Genomic DNA, 26,815 nt, shown 5'->3' on the forward strand with positions numbered 1-26,815 from the left:
AGTATCCATTATCATCATCATCATCATCATCATCATCATCTTCTTCTTCTTCTGCGTTCGTGGGCTGCAACTCCCACGTTCACTCGTATGCACACGAGTGGGATTTTACGTGTATGACCGTTTTTACCCCGCCATGTAGGCAGCCATACTCCGTTTTCGGGGGTGTGTATGCTGGGTATGTTCTTGTTTCCATAACCCACCGAACGCTGACATGGATTACAGGATCTTTAACGTGCGTATTTGATCTTCCGCTTGCATATACACACGAAGGGGGTTCAGGCACTAGCAGGTCTGCACATATGTTGACCTGGGAGATCGGAAAAATCTCCACCCTTTACCCACCAGGCGCCGTCACCGTGATTCGAACCCGGGACCCTCAGATTGGCAGTCCAACGCTTTAACCACTCGGCTAATGCGCCCGTCATCATCATCATCAACTTGCTACGAATATAAGGATGAGCATCAGTTAATAGGGATAGTGAAACTGACCTTCAAGTCTTCAGAACTCTAAAGCTGTTGGTGATGACTGGCCAAACTGTATGCATCAGCATAGAATCTCTCAAACGCAGCTGTGAACGAGATCTGCTATTGCTGCAGAACTTTTCTCGGTACGCCAGAGCAAGTCACCAGACACGGGAACAGTTGATTGGACATGTGCAACAAATGGCTGAAGATGATCTGTGTTCAAGCTTTGACGCCTCCTTCAAACTGAACTGTACATCTATGTCTTCATCAAAAAGCAGAGAAAGGCTTCTAAAAGTGTGCAATATGACACATTAAAACATGGCGCGCGCGCGCGCACACACACACACACACACACACACACACACACACACACACACACACACACACACACACACACACACACACACACACACACACACACACACACACACACACACACACATTTTGTTCTTTGTTGTGTCTATTAATCCTTCCGGATTTTATGACAATAAATGAAGTCAAGTCAATTCAAGTCAAGTCACACACACACACACACACACACACACACACACACACACACACACACACACACACACACACAGGGAGAGAGGAAACAACGAACGTTTTTATTCATCATAGGCGATAGCCCCTCATGAAAAAGTGATGTGGAACAATAGTTCATTGGAGAGAGAGAGAGAGAGAGAGAGAGAGAGAGAGAGAGAGAGAGAGAGAGAGAGAGAGAGAGAGAGAACTCAGAACTCAGATCTCAAAAGTTTTTCTTATTCAAAGATTAAGATTTTAGGCATGGCCCATTCTTCCAACCTGTCCCTTAGAGAGAGAGAGAGAGAGAGAGAGAGAGAGAGAGAGAGAGAGGCAGACAGACAGACAGACAGACAGACAGCCTGTAACAGATGATCAGCCTGACAACACTCCCTGTCCAGGCTTGCTCTGTTTTGCACCAAGAGCAAACAACAAAATAACCGTGTGGGGGAGGGGGGGGGGGGAAGCAAATCATGAAAAAACAGACTGAACAAACCCAGACTTTCTTTCATGGACATTTTGACTATTCATATTGTTCCCATTCCTCTGACGCCGAAAGATAAACGTGCTGACATCCCTCTTTCCGCCTCCATCAGGAACCTCGGTGTTGTCCCTGACAACCCACTGTCCATGCACAGTGTAATCAGCCTCCCCTGTCTGTCCTAATGCTGTCCTGTCACTGACGGCGCATCACTTCGATTAGGGCTTAACTCGTACTACGCATGCGCGTCTGATGTTATCACGAAAATTTCTCTTCCTGTGTCGAAACAGACCTGTCTGATCACAAAAGGAAAAAAAAAGTTCGTAGTTTTTGAAGCTGAGCGTGCGTTTTCACAGATTCCGACAATTAGAAGTCATTTCGGGTGAGACGATAAACCGAGGTCCCGTGTGCAGCATGCACTTAGCGCACGTAAAAGAACCCACGGCAACAAAAGGGTTGTCCCTGGTAAAATTCAGTAGAAAAATCCACTTCGATAGGGAAAAGAAATAAAACTGCACGCAGGGGGAAAAAAAAGGGGGTGTCGCTGTCAGTGTAGCGATGCGCTCTCCTTGGGGAGAGCAGCCCGAATTTCACACAGTGACAAAAAAGAGAAATACAATACAATACAATACAATTTCTTTGGCGATCATGCCAAAGATAATGTGCTAAGAGAGGTTCGAACAGGCTTGGATATGACAGTCAGTGACTTGAAACTTGATGACATCATGACTGGAATGTTCGAAGCGTGAGAACGCGTCCGATTACAATTTTGTCGAAAAGTAGTGGACTTTTCCCAAAAGGTAATTGTGTAGACTATATTAGGCCAAAACAAATTGCATTTGACGAATTTATTACTACTTGATGAAGCCAGAAAGGCGCGGTAAAGACATGGAAAGTTAGTAACTTTGATATATATATATCTATACTATGGTAATTAAACAATGAATAACGATCGATGATGAGCTGCTTGAGGAAGAGTTGCAGAATGGTTAAGACGCTCAGCTGCCAATACAGAGAGTCCGTGAGGGTGTGGGTTCGAATCCCGCTCTCGCCCTTTCTCCTAAGTTTGACTGGAAAATCAAACTGAGCGTCTAGTCTTTCGGATGAGACGATAAACCGAGGTCCCGTGTGCAGCACGCACTTGGCGCACTGAAAAAGAACCCATGGCAACGAGAGTGTTGTCCTCTGGCGAAATTACGTAAAATGAAATCCACTTTCATAGGTACACAAATATGTAAGCATGCACTCAAGGCCTGACTAAGCGCGTTGGGTTATGCTGCTGGTCAGGCATCTGCTCAACAGATGTGGTGTAGCGTGTATGGATTTGTCCGAACGCAGTGACGCCTCCTTGAGAAAGTGAAAGTGAAACTGAAACTTCCGTTTCAAGCACAACATTTTCACTTCGACAACCAGTACTGGTTTCCTGATAGTGTGCAAAAATATGGTTAAGACCGATGTGATAAAGAAAGAAAAAGAAAAAAAGAGAGTACTTGTAACCCAAAACGCCCTCTCCTCCTCGTCTCAATCCGTTTTTTTGTTTTGTTTTTTTGTTTTTGTTTTTGTTGTTTTTCTTGACGGGCGCAATAGCCGAGTGGTTAAAGCGTTGGACTTTCAATCTGAGGGTCCCGGGTTCGAATCTCGGTAACGGCGCCTGGTGGGTAAAGGGTGGATATTTTTCTGATCTCCCAGGTCAACATATGTGCAGAACTGACAGTGCCTGAACCCCCTTCGTGTGCACACGCAAGCAGAAGATCAAATACCCACGTTAAAGATCCTGTAATCCGTGTCAGCGTTCGGTGGGTTACGGAAACAAGAACATACCCAGCAGGCACACCCCCGAAAACGGAGTATGGCTGCTTACATGGCGGGGTAAAAACGGTCATACACGTAAAAGCCCACTCGTATAATAACTCGTATAATATACGAGTTAACGTTTGAGTTGCAGCCCACGAACGAAGAAGAAGAAGAAGAAGAAGAAGAAGTTTTGTTTTGTGGTTGTTGTTCAGCAATAATGACACCTGAGCCAAGAAGGCTTTGCGTCTTGGTTTTATTTCGTTTTTGTTTCATGTAAGATTGGGGTAGCTTTCCATCTCCTTTTGTGGGACACACACACACACACACACACACACACACACACACACACAGGTGTGTGTGTGTGTGTGGGGGGGGGGGGGGGTCGGGGGGGCGGAGGGGTATAAACCACCAGAGGTCCGCTCTCACCCATATGCAGACTGTGGCACTTTGCTGTAGTTTTCTCTACACTTTCCTTCGGCTAATCAACCGGTTTCCTTGACAACGCTAGTTTCGTGTCGTCACCAAGTGGCGTCCTTGCCTCGGTGGTGAGCAGACAGGTTTGTCAGTACCAGCATCAGTGTCTGTCCGATCGTCCGTCTGTCTGTCTGTCTGTCTAGTCGCTTGTCTGGCTGCCTTCCTGTTTGTCTCTGTGTGTGGGCGTGGCTCTGTGCTTGTTATGACTGTCTGTCTATCTGTCTGTCTGATCGTCTGACTATATCTGTCTGTCTGATCGTCTGTCTGTCTGTCTAGTCGCTTGTCTCGCTGTCTTCCTGTTTGTCTGTCTGTAGACTTGGCTCTGTGCTTGTTGTGACTGTTGGAATGCATACCTGTCTGTCTAACTGTCTGTCTGTCTGGCTGGCTGGCTGCTTGCTTACAGTCCTCTTTGTCTGTTGTCTGTATCCTCAAGAGTCTTGTGTGTCTCTCTTCTTGCCTGTATTACTAATTTCCCTCTGCCATCGATCTTTGCCTGTCCATCCGCTGGTAAGTCTGTGTCGACGTGTCTCTTTTGATCTATCTCATCTTATTAAAAAAAAATCATTTATTTATTGAGACATCTTGCTACAGATACATATTCTTGAAACTTTATGCTCTTTACAATAGCACTAAAATCATTCACTCAAACATTCCCACACAAATATATGCCTATAATTTGAAACACAGGTAAGAGAGAACAATAGAAATATATCATGTCATTGAATAAATCGAGAAATGTATCAGATATAAAAGATAAAACGAAATGATGGTAACAACAACATGTAGACAATTGAATGGCGCACAAAATTACGCATGCACACACACACACACACACACACACACACACACACACACACACACACACACACACACACACGCTCCTACACACGCACGCACACACGCATGCACCGACAAAGGCACGCATACACACACACAAAGACAAACACACACACTACTCATACACTCACACGATGACACACACACATGCACACACCTACACGCACCTACACACACAAACACAGATCAACAATCAAACAAAGCAAACAAACTACGACATTTCATGATAAAACGGTTCCTGCTTCGCATTTCCTCGAAAGATGAAACAAATGTTGGTACACACACACACACACACACACACACACACACACACACACACACACACACACACACACACACACACACACACACACACACACACACACACACACACACACACACACACACACACACACTTGTTTGCTTGCCTTTCGGTGCCACTCTGTTCGCTTGTCTGCCAAGGTCCTACCATTGCTGCTCATACGTCCACCTGTTGCTCTCCCTCCACCCACCACCTTGTCTGTCATTCGGGAAGGTCTGGTTTTCTCTGCCAGTGGACAAACAGGTGGGTTGTCAATAACAATAATAATAATAATAATGGTATTTATATAGCGCTGAATCTTGTGCAGAGACAAATCAAAGCGCTTTCGCACCAGTCATTCACACGCATGCATAACTCTAAAACTAGAAACTAAAGACAAGGAAGGGCAGGCAAGGGAAGCTATTTTGGGAAAAGGTGGGTTTTAAGGCCAGACTTGAAAGAGCTGAGAGTGGAGACTTGACGAAGCGAAAGAGGAAGTTCATTCCAATCACAAGGTTCAGAGACAGAGAAAAAAACGTCGGCCAACAGTCGAGTGTTTGAATCTGGGTATGCGAAAAGTGGATCCGAAGCCGATCGTAGTGACCGAGATGGAGTGTAGAGGTGAAGGCAGCCACAGAGATAGGAAGGGGCAGTTTTGTGAATACGCTCTATCTTTTTTCCCCAAGTGTCCAGACAAAAGAAGTCGGCGAACAACAGATTGTTCACGCTGATGCCACTATGTCTGTCAGCTGCCACACACAATGACTTGGACATGTCAAGAAGAAAGAAATTACAATCGCCTGACCACGAAATGTGGACTACAATCAATGGTCCGACCATAGAACATAGACTGTCAACCATCCGACTACAAAACGCAGCTGTCAACAGTCTGACCGGAAAAGGGAGCTGTCAATGGTCTGACAGCAAAACGCAGCTGTCAATGGTCTGACAGCAAAACGCAGCTGTCAATGGTCTGACAGCAAAACGCAGCTGTCAATGGTCTGACAGCAAAACGCAGCTGCCAATAATTTGATCGCAATACACAGCTGTCAATAATCTGACCGTAATGCAAAACGCAGTTGTCAATAATCTGACCGTAATGCAAAACGCAGTTGTCAATAATCTGACCGCAATACGCAGCTGTCAACAGTCTGACCGCAAATGGGAGTGTCAACAGTCTGATCACATAAGGCAGCTGTCAATAATCTGACGGCAATCCGCAGCTGTTAACAGTCTGATCATAAAACGACCGCAATACGCAGCTGTCAATAATCTGATCGCAATACGTAGCTGTCAATAATCTGATCACAAAACACAGCTGTCAACAGTCTGACTGCAAAACGCAGCTGTCAATAATCTGACCGCAATACGCAGCTGCCAATAATTTGGTCGCAATACGCAGCTGTCAATTATCCGACCGTAATGCAAAACGCAGTTGTCAATAATCTGACCGTAATGCAAAACGCAGTTGTCAACAGTCTGACCGCAATACGCAGCTGTCAACAGTCTGACCGCAATACGCAGCTGTCAATAATCTGACCGCAATACGCAGCTGTCAACAGTCTGACCGCAATACGCAGCTGTCAATAATCTGACCGCAATGCAAAACGCAGTTGTCAAGTCTGACCGCAATACGCAGCTGTCAATAATCTGACCGCAATACGCAGCTGTCAACAGTCTGACCGCAATACGCAGCTGTCAATAATCTGACCGCAATACAAAACGCAGCTGCCAACAGTCTGACCGCAAAACGCAGCTGTCAACGAACAGTCCGATGTTTCCGAAGCCCTACACACCAAGGAGCCCTTTTCTGCCTAGTGGTGGACTGATAGAACAGAATAGGACAGAATATTTTATTGTCATAAACCTTTATGGTGCATGAGACACAATAGAACAAAAACATGAGCACGTGTCTACGTGGTATGCGCGCAAGGCGAACAACTCCTGCTCACACCGTTCTTCTCCACCCTGTCCATCTTCCTCCTACCCCCCCCCCCTCCCCCCCTTCGTCAGAGGATTGATGTCTTGTTCGGAGAGAGAGAGAGAGAGAGAGAGAGAGAGAGAGAGAATCAAACAGTGAGACACAGACAGACACAGAGACAGAAATCATTAACATTATGACACTGAAAATAAATAATTCAAGAAATAATAATGAAAAACAAAACAAAACAAAATAAAATAAAGCCTAGCACGATCAGCGTTACCTTGCATGACTCAGACATCGAGAAGCAATCTGACCTATTGAAAGCTACTGACAAAAAAACCTGGGAGATGGATGTCCGTCGTTTCCATCATTCCGGCAGCTCGGTGAAGCAGTGCTGGCCGCAGCGGGGAACCCTGAAAAAAGACAGCAAAATGTCGACGGAAACGTTTGAAAGTGTAAATATCAAAAAGGCATGATCACTTTCATTTTCCACAGAGGAGGCAATATCATAAAACGCATGATTTTTTTTTCTAACAGTTTTCAGACAAAGGTTTTTGCAGAATCTCATACAATTTATACGCTAGGAAGCGAAAATATAATACCGCTTTGAACATTGATAATTCAATAGCGTGATATTACGTTTTCTTCCAGAGACAGTTTTCAGTGAGTGTTTGTTGTGATGGTGTTTTCCCTGTGGTTGCTCGGGGGAAGAAATTCCTGTTTTAACACGCTGCTTTCTTTTTTTGTTTGCTTTCTCATCGTCCTAGGTGGGGTGGTTATGTGTTTTGGGGAGGCAATAGTATGAAAAACAACAAAAAAAAGCAACAACAACAAACAAAACAAAAAAACCCGCGTGACTTTTTTCTCCCCTACAAATTTCTTCTTCTAAAATTCAGACAGAAGTTTACAGAATCTAATATGATTAATTCACAGGGAAGCGAGAAAATTGATACCACTGTGAACGTTTGACAATTCAACAGCATGGTGCTGTTTTCTTTGAGACAGATAGCTGTGTGTTCACTGTGGTGCTGTCTTCCATGTGGTTGTTACGGTGTGGCGGGGCATGAGGGGATGTTTTAACTCTCTCCATACGAACGGCGAAAGAGACGACGTTAAAAGCGTTTCACCCCAATTACCGTCATCAAAATATTGCAAGCGGAAGGCTCTTATACTGAAGAGGTGAATGTTGACAAAGAATACCACAATTCTGACGACGGAAGCTAAAGGTTGGGTCATTCAGACACCCACTGGACATCCGAGGGATCTGTGTAGAGGAGAAGAGAGGACTGGCCGTACTGAGTGAGTTAACACGCTGTTCCTTACGTTCTTCACTCTCCTTGGTGTGTTGTGGGAAGCAGTGGTGGCTTAATGGTAACGCGTCCGCCCTACAATACAATACAATACAATACAATACAAATACGTCAAAAATGCGTGATTTTCCCCCAACAATTATAATCTACTCAAAGGTTTACAGAATCTCTTACACTGGGAAAATCGAAAATAGAATACCTTTCTGATCTTTGACCGTTCAACAGCATGGTTTTTTTTGTTTTTGTTTTGTTTTCTTTTTTTCTCTCTCCGATACAATTATGAGTTCGTATTTGGTGTGGTGGTGTTTTCCCTAAAATCTCACAGGCGGAGAAATGGCTGTTTTAACACGCTGTTGGTTGCCTTCTCACCGTCCTTGGTGTGCTATTTTTGTGTTTTGGGGTGAAGGTAATATCCAAAATCCCGTGATTTTTTTCTCCAATTATTTTTTCATATCTTCACACAGAGGTTCACGAACACGAAAAAAAAGAAAGGAAAAAAAAGAAAAAAAAAAAAGGGTGGCGCTCTCAGTGTAGCGACGCTCTCCCTGGGCAGACAAAGCCTCACAGTATTGAGTGTCATTTACACAATGGAAAGAAAAAAGAAAAAAAAGGTGAGGTGTGCTGGCCTAGTGGTAACATGTCCGCCTAGGAAGCGAGAGAATCTGAGCGCACTGGTTCGAAGCCCACAGTCGCCAGTATTTTCTCCCCCTCCACTAGACCTTGAGTGGTGGTCTGGACTCTAGTCATTCGGATGATACGATAAACCGAGGTCCCGTGTGCAGCATGCACTTAACGCACGTAAAAGAACCCACGGCAACAAAAGGGTTGTCCCTGGAAAAATTCTGTAGAAAAACCCACTGCGTTACGAAAACAAATAAACTGCAGGCAGAAAAAAAAATGGCGCTCACAGTGCAGCTACGCACTGTCCCTGGAGAGCAGGCGGAATCTCACACAGAGAATTCTGTTGTGACAAAGAGAGTAACACAATACAAAACAATACAATACATAATAGAATATCCTCACCTCGCCTGCTACGCCTGTTACCTCCGCCTGGATCACAGGCCGCCCAACAAACGCCCTCCAGCAATGCTGGTCCTGTGTGTACCAGTCAGCTCCAGCTGTCTCCAGGTGCGGCCTGACCTCTTCATGACTTGACTCCAGGTCACAGGCCGCCCAGCAAACGCCCTCCAGCTTCTTCTTCTGCGTTCACTCGTATGCACACGAGTGGGCTTTTACGTGTATGACCGTTTTTACCCCGCCATGTAGGCAGCCATACTCCGTTTTCAGGGGTATGCATGCTGGGTATGTTCTTGTTTCCATAACCCACCGAACGCTGACATGGATTACATGATCTTTAACGTGCGTATTTGATCTTCTGCTTGCATATACACACGAAGGGGGTTCAGGCACTAGCAGGTCTGCACATATGTTGACCTGGGAGATCGTAAAAATCTCCACCCTTTACCCACCAGACGCCGTCACCGTGATTCGAACCCGGGACCCTCAGATTGACAGTCCAACGCTTTAACCACTCGGCTATTGCGCCCGTCGCCCTCCAGCAATCCTGGTCCTGTGTGTACCAGTCAGCTCCAGCTGTCTCCAGGTGCGGCCTGACCTCTTCATGACCTGCCTGCGGGTCATGGCACCATGTGTTTCTTGGACGGCCTCTCTTCCTTTCTCCCTGCGGGTTCCAGACGAGCGTTTGCCTTGTGACACCGAGTGCAGGCTTGCAATCCATCTTCAGCGTCTTTTCGGAGGATCTCTTTTTTTTCTTTTCTGTAGGCTGCTGTCTGCTAGGCCAGCGCATCTGTGAAATCGTTCTCAGCTGGAGCTGATGAGTTCAGTCCAGTTCAGTTCAGTTCAGTTGCTGAAGGAGGCGTCACTGCGTTCGGACAAATCCATAAACTCTACACCGCATCTGCCAAGCATATGACCTGACCAGCAGCGTGACCCAACGCGTTTAATCAGGCCTTGAGGGAAAATAGAATTAAAAAAAATGAAATAAAATAAAATAAAACTAAATAGAATGAAATAAAGAAACAAATACGAATAGATAAAAATGAAATACCTAAAACAAAAATAGAGATAAAATAACAAACGAATAAATGAATGAATGAATAAATACATAATAAGATAAATGAATGAAAGAAAATATGCTGATGAAAGTCTGATTAACTCTCTCCATACGAACGGCGAAAGAGACGACGTTAACAGCGTTTCATCCCAATTGCCATCATCAAAATATTGCAAGCGGAACGCTCTTATACTGAAGAGGTAAATGTTGACAAAGAATACCACAGTTCTGACGACGGAAGCTAAAGGTTGGGTCATTCAGACACCCACTGGACATCCGAGGGGTCTTTGTAGAAGAGAAGAGAGGACTGGCCGTACTGAGTGAGTTAAAAGAAAAAGAGAGAGAGAATACCGGTGTGAATATGGACATTTTATGAGCATGATCGTGACCATGGACGTTTTTGCTGGTTCTTTCATCGTCCGTGTGTGTGTGTGTGTGTGTGTGTGTGTTGAAGGGAGTTCCTGGCTGCTGTTTGTCTCTCAGTTGTCCGTATCCCGGATGTGAAGGTCACATTTGATTGGCTCACTTGGCTCTGTAGGGGCGGTGAGCCCCCGACACGATGACCGCCTGAACAAACTGTGACACGGGCAAATTATCTCACAATAATTGCCCTCAACGCCCACTGTTTTCCCTCACCCCAGCACCCCACCTCCTTGTGTGTAAAAGCTTTCTTGACACGACACATAACAGCAGAAGTAATTGATTTCACAAGAATGTTCATTTCAAAGGACGCGCTGAATCGGTAGCGTAAGCAGTATAGACTTGAAGTTGTGTACCTTGTGCATGGAGAGAGTTACCACTCTTTACTATTTGTTGACCAAGCTCTAAGCGCTTTACAAACACGGGGTCATTTTTAGAACAGGCTGCCTACCAGGGTGGAGAAGACTGACGGCTGCCATTGGGCGCTCATCATTCGTTTCCTGTATCATTCATTCAGGTTCAGTCACGCACGCATACACACTCAAGCAGACATGGAACATTTAACGTGCATGACCGTTTTCTTTATTTACCCCGCCATGTAGGCAGCCACGCTCCGTTTTCGGGGCTGGTGGTGGTGCATGCTGAGTATGTTCTTGTTTCCATAATCCACCGAATGCTGGTATGTACTACAGGATTTTGAACATTGATCTTCTTCGTGCGTATACACACAAACAGGGTTCAGGCACTGGCAGACCTGCACAGATATGTACCTTGAAGATCGGAAAAAAATCTCCACCCTGTACCCATCAGGCGCCTTACCGAGATTCGAACCCGGGACCCTCAGATTGAAAATCAAACACTTTAACCACTCAGCTATTGTGCCCGTCATTCCTAGGTCCCTGGCCTGGTGCTGCCTGAGCGATTCTGTCAGCGCTAAGTTTGCTTAACGTTAAGAACGCTCCTAAGTCCAGGGACTAAGCGTGGAGTGAGAAACATTCAAGGACGACAACCACACACTACCCAGAGAGCAGTGGAGCGTCCACTTGCCACCGCTCACAACAGACTGAACAGTCACATGTACAGAGACCTGAAGCTGGTGCCATCTCCAACCTGTCGCTGTGGACTGGAAGACCAGACAGTGAAACACTTTCCCCAAAACTGCCCCCCCCCCCCCCCCGTACAAAACAGGCAAGACAAACAGTGTGGCCTGTCGACACTCCACTCACAGACCAAACAAGAAGCTAGCCATGAAGAGGTGGAGAAAACAATGTCACTCATCGCCAGAACTGGGCTGATCGTGTAGCTGTGAACGATTGAACGAATCTTTTTTACTGAAGGAAAAAAGGAATGAGCACAAATGGCTTATTTTCATCCTGCCCTCACGAAAAGGAAAAAAAAAAACAACCCAAAAAACAACAAACATAACAAATACTCAATACAAAAGCATAACACTGCATGAATAAATTTCAATTATGTCCCACAAAAAAGACGAACAACGTAAGTACATGCAAATACATGCACAACTAATACTTAGAACACAAAGAAAAGAAGAAAGAAGAAGGAAGAGACAAAGAGATACAGAGACAGACAGAAAGACAGACAGACAGAAAGAGAGAGAGAGAGAGAGGGAGAGAGACAGACAGACAGACAGACAGACAGACAGACACAGAGACAGACAGGCAGACACACAGAGTGTGAGAGTGGGAAAGGTTAAGACATTGTATATGCAAATTCTTTCATGAGTTCTGAATGGTACATTTTTTGAACACATTAACACTAGTTTGGCCAGTGAGAATGGCTCATATATTATTCCACAATAAACCGCCTGAGTATGACAGACTAGATTTTAACAGACGTGAACGCCAAGAAGAAGAAGAAGAAAGAATATTCTTTGCGCAAAGCAAACTTAGCGCTTCTAAGATCGTTCTTGCAACACAGCCCTGGTTCGAGTTACGTGAGAGGCGCAGACCCCAGTCCACCCGCCCCCTGATGATTCTTGATACTGATAGGAAGAACGTGCACGCCAATGAAATGTGGCACACGCGCCAACCCCAGGAGAGCAGCAAAAATGTTTTCAGCTTCAGTTTCTCAAGGAGGTGTCACTGCGTTCGGACAAATCCATTATCCATTAGTCATTCGGATGAGACGATAAACCGAGGTCCCGTGTGCAGCATGCACTTAGCGCACGTAAAAGAACCCACGGCAACAAAAGGGTTGTTAATTGCAAAATTCTGTAGAAAGTTCCACATCGATAGGAAAAACAAATAAAACTGCATGCAGGAAAAAATACAAAATGGGTGGCGCTGTAGTGTAGCGACGCGCTCTCCCTGGGGAGAGCAGCCCGAATTTCACACAGAGAAATCTGATGTGATAAAAAGAAATACAATACAATACAATACAATATCACTTCAAGGCAGATGTCCCATCAGCAGCATGACCCATCACACTTAGTCAAGCCTTGAGTGCATGCATATATGTGTCATACCGAAAGAGCTCGTATCCTGGAACAGAGAAGCGATGAGCATCTGTCAGGTGTGTTCCCTGTATACAGATGATGTCCGCCTTTCTGGTTCTCAGAAACTCTTGTAGATTTTGGAGTCTCCTTCTCCTAGATGGATTGTCGTCCAAGGCTAATGAGCCCCATCTGCCCAAGTGTGGCCAGCAGAAACTGATGTACTCTTGCTGATGCCCTGTCACTAGCAGCATTTACCCCCGAGTTCTTTAGCAGTTTGCGCACCTGTTGGTTACCTATCCGACGCGGACACAGGGATAATTTTCTGTTGAAGGGGTCTGGGTAAGGATGCTCCCTTCAGGGGTTTGAAATCAGAGCTTACCTTCTCCTAGATGAACTGCCTCGTATGGCTGACGGGTCCCACCTGTCCGGGTTTTATCAACCGGGGTTTTCCTTTCCTGGGGCCAGAAGTTAATGCGCCTCTTACCCGCAGATACACCCGTCGTGGGACACATGGGGTATTTCCGCTGAGTATGACCCGAGCTACCAAGGTTAACCTGCCCCGTCTTGACAAGTGTATCGCCAGTTGGTCCAGAACTGCTTATTCGTCCAGGCAAGCCTGGCTTATTTCACAGCTGACCTTCATATCTAGAGGTCTACTCCCCTATCCGCCACCTGGTGACCCGCCTGCTTGGGGATGGTCATCCCGCTACCAAATTGGAGATAGCTATTCTCAAGGAAACCTTCACTCTCCAGTTTGAAGGAGAGCGGATCCCTCAACAGGACACACCCACCTACCTCGGTGTGAAATTGGACCGCAGGTTAGCCTGGTCTTCTCACATCAGCACCACCCAGAGCAAAGCCATACGCAAGATGGCTGTGATGAAGAAACTGGGCGGCACCAAGTGGGGAGCTAACATGAAGATCCTGACTCAGGTTTACACAAGATCAGTCAGACCTAACATAGAGTATGCCTCCAACTCCTGGGCAACAGCAGCAAAGTCTAGCACAGAACCCTTGGCTAAAGTCCAGAACGCCAGTCTGGCTTCATTACAGGTGGCATGGGACTGCTGGACTTTATGTCTCTGGAAGAGAGAAGAGATGAGAGATTCCTTCGCCAGAAGATGAAACGGCTTCCATCACACCTTATGTCTTCAAAACTCCATGTCCCAACAAAAATAGGCTGAAGCGCAGAAGCACAAACCACCTCGTCAAGGCCCTCCACCAGACTCATGGCCAGTGCTTGCCTGACAGGAACCAACCTGTTGAACCCCTGCAAGAATTTGAGGACTGGTTACTGGATATCCTCCCTTTTGTTGCGGCCAATCAGTGGCAGCCTCTGTGCGTGTGCGTATGTGTGTGTTTGTGTGTATGTGTGGGTCTGTGTTTTTGAGTGCGTTTGTGCATGCGTGAGAGTGTAAGTGTACACAAGTGTCAGGAGAGTTCTGTGCATGTATGTGTGTGTGTGTGTGTGTGTGTGTGTGTGTGTGTGTGTGTGTGTGTGTGTGTGTGTGAGGGGGAGGTGGGGGTGCAGGGAGGTGAGGTAGAGGATGAGGTATGTGAGTGTATGCATGCCTACACTGTGGGAGCAACAGGATATTGGAACGTATATATTATATATATATCTTTGTATATATGTGTGTGGGGTTGGGGGTGGGAGATATGGGCGTGTGTGTGTGTGCTTGTACAAGTAAGCGTTCATCTGTGTGTGTGTGTGTGTGTGTGTGTGTGTGTGTGTGTGTGTGTGTGTGTGTGTGTGTGTGTGTGTGTGTGTGTGTGTGCCGTGGAAGCTGCGATACATAGACTAGAAATGAGTGTGTGGAGGAGGGGGTAGAGGAGGTGCAGGGTAATTTGTGGTGTGTGTGTGTGTGTGTGTGTGTGTGTGTGTGTGTGTGTGTGTGTGTGTGTGTGTGTGTTGGAGCTCACGTACGTTTATATGTATTTGACTGTGCTTTCATATCTGTGAAACTGCGTTTTTGGGGCATATCTGTTATGCATGTGTGGGTGTATGTGTGAATGTGTGTCTTCATGTTTTATATTTATTTGCTTATTTATCATCATTGTTGTCTTATTTATTTAATTATTTATTTATTATTATCATTATTTTATCATTATTTTCATTACTACTACCTTTTTTTTAAATATCATAATTATTATTTATTTATTTATGTAAGCTTATATATATATATTTATATATATATATATATTTTTTCTCAAGGCCTGACTAAGCGCGTTGGGTTACGCTGCTGGTCAGGCATCTGCTTGGCAGATGTGGTGTAGCGTATATGGATTTGTCCGAACGCAGTGACGCCTCCTTGAGCTACTGAAACTGAAACTGAAACTGTCCCTGACATCCCCGGCATCCAGAGTAAGGGCCAGTTCCTGGATGCTGAGCTGAAGCTGCTGACCCTGGCAGCACTGAATACGGACTACCCCAGCACCACCTGGACCCGTGTATACACAGACGGCTCTGCTGAGAATGGGTGGAGGTGGTGTCTACATCCGATTCCCAGATGGCAGCTCGGCGAGGCATTCCATTGCTACTGGCCTCACCTCAACCAATTTCAGAGCCGAAGCATCTGCGGTACTAGCTGCAGCCCAGCAGAGAGTTTGCCAGACCACACTGTCTTCCTCACCGACTGCCGAGCTGTCCTACAACGCTTCCAGACCAGAGTAAGGGACAAAACCTTGCGGGACATCCGGTCAGAGATTAAAGCCCTAAGTGCCAGAACCACATTGGTCCTACAGTGGATCCCCTCTCACTGCGGCATTGCAGGAAATGAAGAGGCAGTCAAGCTCTTCAAAGCAGGAAGCAGGCTCACCCAATCTGCCAACCCCCTTTGCTTTCGGGAGGCTAAGACCATTCTGCGTAGCCACTTTAGGAACAGCTGGCGAGAACGGCTACATCTGGGACCAGAGGAGGACAGCATCCATCAAATGGGTCGAGCTCAGCAAGTCATCATCCTCAGACTGCGTACAGGCCATTGCCAGCTCCTCTCCCATCTCTACAAACTGAAAATTTCCCACACAGACCAATGTCCGTGTGACACCGCTCCTCAAACTCCAGTCCATGTTCTGCAAGACTGCCCTCTACACGAAGAGCTGAGGCGCCAGATCTGGCCCAGTCCTGCAGCGCTCCAGGACAAGTTGTGGGGAACGGCGGCAGAGCTCCAGCGGACTGCGGACTTCGTCACCCACTCCGGACTCACCGCCTGAGCATGGCCTGGGAACGCTGAAGGAGGAGAAGGAGAAGAAGTGTCAGTGGAAGTTTGTGTCAGTATAAGTTTGTCTCAATGGGGTGGTGTTACAGTGGAGGCATGTCAGTGGAGGTGTGTCAGTGGAGGTGTGTCAGTGGAGGTGTGTCAGTGGAAGTGTGTCAATGAAGGTGTGTCAGTGGAGGTGTGTCAGTGGAGGCGTGTCAATGAAGGTGTGTCAGTGGAAGTGTGTCAGTGGAAGTGTGTCAGTGGAGGTGTGTCAGTGGAGGCGTGTCAATGAAGGTGTGTCAGTGGAAGTGTGTCAGTGGAGGTGTGTCAGTGGAGGTGTGTCAATGGAGGTGTGTCAAATGGAGGCTGTGTCAGTGGAAGTGTGTCAGTGGAGGTGTGTCAGTGGAGGTGTGTCAATGAAGGTGTGTCAAATGGAGGGCTGTGTCAGTGGAAGTGTGTCATTGGAGGTGTGTCAGTGGAGGTGTGTCAATGAAGGTGTGTCAAATGGATGGCTGTGTCAGTGGAAGTGTGTCATTGGAGGTGTGTCAGTGGAAGTGCATAAAATGGAGGGCTGTGTCAGTGGAAGTGTGTCAGTGCAGGTGTGTCAGTGGAAGTGTGTCAGTGGAGGTGTGTCAGTGGAGGTGTGTCAGTGGAGGTGTGTCAATGAAGGTGTGTCAAATGGAGGGCTGTGTGACTGGAAAGTATGTCATTGGAGGTGTGTCAGTGGAAGAGGTGTGTCAGTGGAGCGGTGTATCAGTGTGTCAGTAGAGCACTGTGTCATAACAGAACATCGTGTCAATCGACGATCACCACATCGATGCAGTGCAGTGCACGGCGTTGCCAGCCCAGCTCACCTGTCTGAGCGTTTGTGAATGGCGTTCCAGACTAAAGAGTTTTAGAATCCACGATTCGTGACAGACAAAAAGGGGCCTTTCCTTGTCAGTCAGCACCACAGAACGGAGAAAATGACAGAAGAAGCGCCATACGATTCATCTGAAAGTCTTCAACAAGACGAACCAGACCAGGTACAGCAACCAACAAACACCTGGCGGTTTCAGCGATAGCTACTGGAGTTTCCAGTTTTTGGTGAGTTTTTTTTCTTCGCAACTTTGAATTCCACTCCTCCCCTGTAGCAAACATTTCCCACAGACATTGTCTTCTGTTTGAGTCTGTCTTGTGCTGTAGAATACCAAACATATCCAACACAAATTTCACGAATGGCAGCCCTCCCCTTTTTTTTCCCCCGCGCTCACAGCACTGAAGGCATTACAGGAATAAGCCCAGAGGTGAGACCATGACGTTTGAGCACAGCATGCTTTTTTCCGTGATGTGATCCGGATATGCGTCATCCAATATCCGGTTACAGCATGCAGCGAAGAGTCCGTTTTCTGTGGCCGTGGGGAAGCTGAAGCGGAAATCAGTTTGTAGGATTGTTGATAGTTGGAGATCACTTGCACAACAGAGTTCATCTGACAGTGGGTTTCGCTTTCAAATGAAGCTTGCTTGAATTACGTTATTCGTTTTTTTGTTTTTTGGTTTTTTTCCCCTAACATAATCTTTTCTATCTCTATCCCTCTCCCTCCCTCTCTCACAGCTCCAGATATGAGGTATGGAGGACAATAACAAGGAACAAATTGTCACCGTTTTTACTAAACCACTCTGAACTGAAAATTTACGAAAGAACTATTACACACAAATGTGCCAATAGCACTATCAACATATCACTTTATAATCCGACCGAATATAATCAGAAATAGGACCGGGCGCTGAAGACGACGACGACGACGACAACGATAATGATGTTGTTAAAGGAGAAGACAATGAGGATAATGATACTGATGAAGAAGACGATGAAGATAATGCTGTTGACGAGAAAGAAGACAGTGAAGAAAAAGACGTTGATGAAGAAGAAGAAGACGACGACGATGATGATGATGATGATGATGATGTATATAAAGAAGGCTTGGCAGACATAATCAGAAAACGGTGACGTAGGGGGTCAGTGTCACGGTTGACGTGGTTGATGCCCGGTCAGGAGGTCAGATCACAGCAGGTCAGGTGACGATGTCCGTGTTGTTCACATCAGAGATCTTGACTGTAAGGACACAGACACAGCTGATTGTTTACACCATGTATGACGGGTCAAAAAACAGAAAGAGACACACACAGACACAGACACATGGTCGCACACGCGCTCACACGCACACACACACACACACACACACACACACACACACACACACGTGCACTCACGTACTCAAACCCACCCTCCCACGTGCACACACACACACACACACACACACACACACACATACACACACACACACACACACTGTGTTGACGAGGGTAGGAATATATAAGCAAGTACATGCTTTTTCATTCAGCCCTCAGAGACAGACAGACAGACAGACAGACAGACAGACACACACACACACACACACACACAGATAGAGAGAGGGAGGGCTTTCTCTATTCTTCAGAACACTTTGCTGTTGCAAACCAATTGTTTTTAACCTCTCCACATAAACATCTCATTTTCCGACTGCCCCTCCTCCTGCACACAGACACACTGACACCCACAGACACACAAACACATAAACACACACACACTGACACAGACACACACACACAGACACACACACAGAAACACACGTACTGCAAACACAAGAGTCTTTTATTTATTTATTTATTTAAAGTGTTCACGGACCCGCCGCCACACTCCAAGTACAAAGCCACCAGACAGCAATGCCACTTGTTGCACGTGCGATGTGGTGTCCTCCGCACACAGTCTTCCTGATTGGCCCAACGCGCTCTCTTCCTCTCCCTCCCCCACCACACCCCTCCCCAATATCCATCCACCCACTCCTTGCACTCTCTCATCCACTCATCCACCTCTACCCTCTCTCTCTCTCTCCTCCAACCCCCTCCCGCACAAGCACTCTCGCAAGCCATCCACCCCGCACACACTTCACACGCACTATCCGTCTCCACATCCACCCAGAGACATGCTGACACCCGGTGTTGTTGGCGGTTTCACGTTGTGATGCGGTGTTTGTGTTTTGTGTGTGTGTGAGTGTGTGTTGTGTGTAATGTTCTTGAAGATACACAAGTTCTTTGATCACTGACGAACGAACGAACGACACCAATTTCGCCAGGTAAGCTGATTTCATTTTGTCCTCAAGTTTCTTGATCACTTGAAACACCAATGTGGTTGAGTCATATATGTGTAAAGCACTGAGTGTTGTAGAGTTTTTTTTGTTAAAAAAAAAAAAAAATGTTTCTTTCCGTGAGACACTTCCCGATGACGTTATCAGTTCGAGTTTTCAGACGACTGGGTCAAAGCGCTGTGCAACAATGGATGTCAAAATCCGGCTTCAAGAATGTTCTTTCACTCTGTGCTTAGCGACCGAAGCTTGAGAGAAGCATTGATCAATAGTGCGTGATGGGCTGGGTTTTTTGTTGTTGTTGTTGTTGTTTTTTTGTTTTTCCCCAGAGGTTGTTCGCCAATATCTATTCGTGGTCGTGACGCCCAGTTGCTGAATTGTTGTTTTGTTTCGTTTTCGCTTTTTGTTTGTTGTTGTTGTTTATTTATCTTGTTTTTAGAATTGAACGCAGTTGACATGAACTCGATTGACCTCTCGTTGTGTGTGTGTGTGTGTGTGTGTGTGTGTGTGTGTGTGTGTGTGTGTGTGTGTTTTGCTTTAAAGATTCAGAGAACATTTACATGTCTGAATAGATTTTGTCGTAACGTGTCTAAGTTAGTTGTCTTACAAATCGAACGTGCGTGATCGAATGTGTGTGTGTGTGTGTGTGTGTGTGTGTGTGTGTGTGTGTGTGTGTTTCTTAGTTCGTGCATTCGCAGTGGGGAGGCATACTAAGAGAGTGGATTTTCGAGTGCACTTGAATGCGATATGGATTAGTTTATCGTGCCATCCCAATCAGTGATGGGGAGATGTTAAAAACACGACTGAAGTGAACTTAACTTTGTGTGTGTGTGTGTGTGTGTGTGTATGTGCGTGTGTGTGTGTGTGTGTGTGTGTGTGTGTGTGTGTGTGTGTGTGTATGTGCGTACGTGTGATGTGTGTATATGTATATATGTGTGCACGTGTGTGAATATGTATATATGTGCGCGCGCGCTCGCGCACGTGTGTGTATGTGTGTACGTGCGTGCGTGTGGTGTGTATATATATATGTATGTGTGTGTGTGTGTGTGTGTGTGTGTGTGTGTATACGTGCGTGCGTGTGGTGTGTGTATATGTATGTATGTATGTATGTGTGTGTGTGTGTGTGTGTGTGTGTCCACTTCTGCGTGCATCTGTGTGTGTCTGTGCGTGTGTGGACACAGTTCGCACATGCGCTGGGGTGTATCTGCTGTGCTCTGTATGAAGGGAAATTGAAGATCAAAGTATATACGCCGACAGTCTGGAAGCTGTTTGATATCTGACCTGTCTGCTCTTACCACGGGTTTCTTCCACTGCCTTTCTTTCACTGTCTTCTTCTTTCTCGTCACCTGTCTGTCTGTCTGTCTGTTTGTCTGTCTTTGTCTGTCTGTCTGTCTCCATTTCTCTTTGTGTCCTCTCTTTCTCAGTTAACGCATCACTTCTTTATGTCCGTCTCTTTCAACGCAGCATCTGTGTGTGTGTGTGTGTGTGTGTGTGTGTGTGTGTGTGTGTGTGTGTGTGTGTGTGTGTGTGTGTGTTATAAGTCTTAGTTTCTGTCTCTTTCTCTATCTCTCTTTCTCTCTCTGTCTCTTGTCTGTCTGTCTCTCTCTCTTTGAAACGTCTTTCTGATTCTCTCTCTTTTTATTTACTCATTTAAAATCGGAGACTCTCACCGTGTCTCTGTCGCTTTCTCTGTATGTCTGTCTCTCCATAATCTCTGTCTCTGTCTCTTTTGCTCTAAAAGACAAAATGACCTGAATGAAAAGGACAAAGAGGAAGAGAAGGTTGATGATGACGATATGCTATGGAGGTCCATTTAGGTTTGGGACAAAGTGACGAGGCTGTACTCTACCGCTTTCTGTCATAATGATGATTTTTTTTATTTTTATTGCCCGGCCTTAACCAGGCCCGAGGGATACAGACACTAGCAGTGTTGGTCAGGAAATTAGAGCAACACACCACTCAAAGACGCATCCGTGAAGTGGATGATACTCGACTGTGTGGTCCCAGTCTTCCCATATAAGCCCATAGCACACTCAACTCTGGGTAGGAGTCGGCCGCGGGCCAAAACAACAACAACAACACACACACACGCACACAAAAACACCCCCCACCCCCCAAAAAAAACCCTCCACACCTCCGCTGGGAATCAAACCCGCACAATAGCCGAGCGGTTAAAGCGTTGGGCTTTCATTCTGATGGTCCTGGGTTCGAATCTCGGTAACGGCGCCTGATAGGTAAAGTGTAGAAATTTTCTTCCCGATCTCCCAGGTCAACTTATGAGCAGACATGCTAGTGCCTGAACCCCCTTTGTGTGTATACGGAAGCAGAAGATCAAACACGCACGTTAAAGATCCTGTAATCCATGTCAACGTTCGGTGGGTTATAGAAACAAGAACATATCCAGCATGCACACTCCAGAAAATGGAGTATGGCTGCCTAAATGGCGGGGGTAAAAACGGCCATACACGTAAAAGCCCACTCGTGTACATATGTACGAGTGAACGCGGCAGTTGCAGCCCACGAACGAAGCTGAAGAAGAAGAAGATCCTGCGTCCCCCTAGCCGTAAATCCGTGACTCTAACCACCTGGCCACGGCATCAGGTAAACGGAAGTTGACCAGGAAGCAACGAAGTGATCAGTTGTGATTGTTGTTGTTTTAGCGCTGTGTCAAGCCTGTTGAAGATCCATCGATCGAAATTCGTGTTCCTGCTTTCAGGAAATTATGTGCCAGTACTTTGGTTCTTTAAAAAAAAACACCTTTACCTTGTGTTCTTTAAAAAAAACAACTTTGTATTTCTCTTTTTTTTTCCAAGGCAGTTTTGAAAACATGTTTTTTTTTCTTTTTATACTTTCCTGTTTTGGATGACTTTCTTGTCATAATGCATCGGACACATGCAAATAACACACACACAATTGCAGACACACACACACACACACACACACACACACAATTGCAGACACACACACACACATATAGGTAAAGGTGTTTTTAAAGCAGGTTAACTGTAATCATAACCCAAAAACTAGATAATTGTGTACAGAAACTTGTTATAAATATATCACTCTCTTCTGTATTTTTCTCTCTCTTTTCTTTGTGTAGTCTCGTTCTGTTTTACGTTCCCCATTGTGTTGATTTCTCGAAGCAGCATTTCTTTCGAATGAAAAAGATTCCACGGGGGGCGGGGAGGGGTGTGTGTTTTTTCCCAGGCAAAGAACGCCGGGTGTTCTTTTTCTCCCTGGAAGTCTTTTTTCGTCCGACACCGGTCCATTCTGCTGAAACATACTGCCATTTTGCAATGTGTTCCGTCTTTCTCGGATTGAATGTCTTGCCATTTTGATGGTGATGCAATGTTTATAAAACAAAGTTTATAGTGCCTTTCTCTCACTTAAAAAACATAACAACAGCGTATTCCTGCTCAAAACCTGTTTAAGGAACAATCTGAAAAAAAAAACCCACTCCGTTGATTATCTAAACGATGGAACACAATTAACAAAATTACATTTCTTCTCCCGTTATTTTGTGTATCATTTGTGAAATATTTTTGTACATGAGTGTGCCGGGTGTGTACTTGTTGTATGAGTGAATGTCTGTGTGTAATGGGTGAGGGGGGGATTCCCGCGTCAGCATGTGTGTATGTCAGTGTATGCATGTGCGAGAGAGATGTGAGGCTGCATATTTCATGATGACGCTGTTGTTGTATGCGCTGTTTTAGTTGCGTTTTTCCCTCCCCCCCTTTTGCATAGCTTATTGTGGAAGGCAACAACAAACAAATTGAAAAGAAGCTGTAATCTTATCAGATATATGTCTATGTATGTATATGCGGGCGCATGTATATACATACATACATACATATATATATATGTGTGTGTGTGTGTTTGTGTGTGTATGTGTGCGTGCATATGTGTACACATATATATTATATCCAAACCAATTATAGAAGACAAGGAAGGATTATCAACATTGTACTGAATGCATAATCATCTGATGCCTGTGCATGCTCAGCTGAACATTGGAAAGAATAGGTTGTTTTATTGTATTGTACTTTTTCTGGGCGGTGGGGTGGGGTGGGGGAGGAGGGGTATAGATGTTCCTTTAGTTTTAGTTTTTTTTTGTTCGTTCTCTCCCCCCCTTCTTTCTTTTCCTTGGCTTTTGGGTGTTATACTTTGGTTTGTAATTTATTTTTTTATTTTATTGAACGTGTTATTCAGTTCTAAAATTGAAAAGGGTGAAATCAAGTCTTGTCAACCTTCAGAAATGGAGTTTTTCAAGGCCATTGTTATATTCTTGTTAAGTGGAAACGGGTTTGTAGACATTTCACCCACTCATTTCGGTCTTTCTTTCATATTTAGTTTGATCATCTGTTCCCAAGTTTGTAATGTCTTATTATATGTTTCCAATATGGGAAGAAAGTGAATTAAAATGTGAAGAAAAAAAGAAGAAGAAAAATGAGGATTAGAAAAAAAAAATCAGTAAAGTAATGACATAGTGATCACTTGGTTTTCTTTGCAAAATTCGAAATAACCAAAAAAAACAACAACAAAAAACAAACAAACAACAACAACAACAACAAAACCCCAACAGAATACAACTTGTCGTTGCTTATTGAAAATGTACCTTCTAAAAATAAGATGTCGACTGGAACTTTCACTTTTTACTTACACACACACACACACACACACACACACACACACACAGACACACACACACAGAGAACCCTTTTAATGTCAATGGCTTAACACACACACACACACACACACACAGAACCCTTTTAATGTCAATGGCTTAACACTCACACACACACACACACACAGAAAGAGAGAGAAAGAGAGAGAGAGAGAGAGAACCCTTTTAATGTCAATGGCTTAACACTCACACACACACACACACACACAGAAAGAGAGAGAAAGAGAGAGAGAGAGAGAACCCTTTTAATGTCAATGGCTTAACACACACACACACACACACACACACACACACACACACACACACACACACACACACACACACACGTACACACACACACACACACACACACACACACACACACGTACACACACACACACACACACACACACACACACACACACACACACACACGTACACACACACACACACACACACACACACACACGTACACACACACACACACACACACACACACACACACACACGTACACACACACACACACACACACACACACACACACACACACACACACAGAGCAGAGGGGTAGATTGGTGCGCGATATTTCCCCTCTTGTCAATGATAAAAACATGAGATCGTATTTGACATGCCGTTCGGAGGGTCGACAGGCCTTGGCAGTCAGCCATCCAGCCAACCAATCAGCAATTAGTCCTGTCTATGGCTCCCTCACTCCCCCTCCACCCTACCACTACCACCACCCTGCTGCCCGCTGTTCCCACTAGAGTTCATGTCAGACCAGCAAGTTTTTTTTTAATCTTTTTTTTTTCATACGTCATTTACATTATACGTGAGGTGTACCTCAGACAGGCATACTACAGTCTCGGGAGACTATAGAGTTACGCTCTGGTTGGTGATTGAAACGACGTCGGGTATGGCTTGACAGGCTAACACTGGAGCGAGAGTCCCTCCCACACTGCGCACAGGTGATGTATTTGTATTTGTATTACTCTATTTTGTCACAACAGATTTCTCTGTGTGAAATGCGGGCTGCTCTCCCCAGGGAGAGTGCGTCGCTACACTGAGAGCGCCACCTTTTTTTTCCGTGCCAGCAATTCTATTTGTTTCCCTATCGGAGTGGATTTTTTCTACAGAATTTTGCCAGGGTCAGCTGTTTTGTTGTCTTGGGTTCTTTTACGTGCGCTAAGTGGATGCTGCACAAGGGACCTCGGTTTATCGTCTCATCTGAATGGCTAGCGTCCAGACCACCACTCCAGGTCTAGTGGAGGGGGAGAAAATACTGGCGACTATGGGATTCGAACCAGTGCGCTCAGATTCTCTCGTTTCCTAGGTGGACACGTTACCTCTGGGCCATCACTCCACGTCTCAGGCTGGTCTGTCTGGCTGGTTCGCATGGGGCCTTTCTCCACAATGTCTTTGCCTCGAAACACTGGGCAAGAGTTAGTCTGCAAGGCCGAGGGAGTTACCGTGCACACCCCCGCCCAGGAACGAAGTAGACCAGTCTTTAAATGTTCTTCGGGGTCTGCTGAACTCATTTTTACATGTCTCCGAGAAAAAAATTGGGACGCACTCAGAGTTACTACCCTTGGCACAAGAGTACCCTCTCGCGCCCCGGTCGGTAAAATTAAGACAAGCTCAACTTCAAACCACCACAAATTATATCAAAATAAAGGAAACCACCATATGTTATATGTTTTCTTTTCAATAGGGTCTTTTCTATACGAACAAATATCCAGAATTGAAATATCTTCGTTCATTCGTTCACAATTAAGGCTTGTATTTTTTATTTTGTTTTGTTTGTATTTGTATTTTGTATTTCTTTTTATCACAACAGATTTCTCTGCGTGAAATTCGGGCTGCTCTCCCCAGGGAGAGCGCGTCGCGATACTAAAGCGCCACCCATATTTTTGTATTTTTTCCTGCGTGCAGTTTTATTTGTTTTTCCTATCGAAGTGGATTTTTCTACATAATTTTGCCAGGAACAACCCTTTTGTTGCCATGGGTTCTTTTACGTGCGCTAAGTGCATGCTGTACACGGGACCTCGGTTTATCGTCTCATCCGAATGACTAGCGTCCAGACCACCACTTAAGGTCTAGTGGAGGGGGAGAAAATATCGGTTTCTGAGCTCTGATTCGAACCAGCACGCTCAGATTCTCTCGCTTCCTTGGCGGACGCGTTACCTCTAGGCCATCACTCTACATTGGCTTTCTATCACATCCTCGACGGGGACGGGGGGCGTGCACGGTAACCCCCTCAGCCTTGCGGACTAAGACTCTTCCAACTTGGAGAAGCCTTTCTGGCACCAGCTTCTGCCGTCCAGCGTTCTGAGGATACAACCTTCCCAGGTGCTCAGGTCGACTTTCAGGGCCTTCAGATACCCCTCTTGCTGACTTCTGTACACACTTTGGGGTCTGTCTGTAGTGCGTTGTTCCTGTATCAGGTCTTCGTGAAAGAAATCCTTGGGGTCACATCTTCATTCACTCGCATCACCTGAGTTGTTCAGTACTTAACTCACTCAGTACGGCCAGTCCTCTCTTCTCCTCTACACAGACCTCTCGGATGTCCAGTGGGTGTCTCAATGATCCAACCTTTAGCTTTCGTCGTCAGAATTGTGGTATTCTCTGTCAACATTCACCTCTTCAGTGTAAGAGCCTTCCGTTTGTAATATTTTGATGGTGGTAATTGGGGAGAAACGCTGTTAACGTCGTCTCTTTCGTCGTTCGTATGGAGAGAGTTAAAAAAATAATCATCAT

At 45.6% G+C, this 26,815-nt stretch overlaps 1 protein-coding gene across 1 annotated transcript; it reads right to left on the minus strand.

Moving 5' to 3' along the window:
* Positions 1-433: 433 nt before the first annotated feature.
* LOC143297624 (uncharacterized) lies at positions 434-24,674 on the minus strand. Its single transcript, XM_076610041.1, has 6 exons — positions 24,346-24,674; positions 24,074-24,113; positions 12,073-12,101; positions 4,856-4,964; positions 809-914; positions 434-441 (listed from the first exon to the last, which is right to left on the minus strand). The coding sequence occupies exons 1-6, from the start codon at positions 24,672-24,674 to the stop codon at positions 434-436; spliced, it is 621 nt and encodes a 206-aa protein (XP_076466156.1).
* Between the last annotated feature and the right edge of the window lie 2,141 nt (positions 24,675-26,815).

Source organism: Babylonia areolata, chromosome 23 (genome assembly GCF_041734735.1).
Source record: "Babylonia areolata isolate BAREFJ2019XMU chromosome 23, ASM4173473v1, whole genome shotgun sequence".
NCBI classification, from domain to species: domain Eukaryota; kingdom Metazoa; phylum Mollusca; class Gastropoda; order Neogastropoda; family Buccinidae; genus Babylonia; species Babylonia areolata.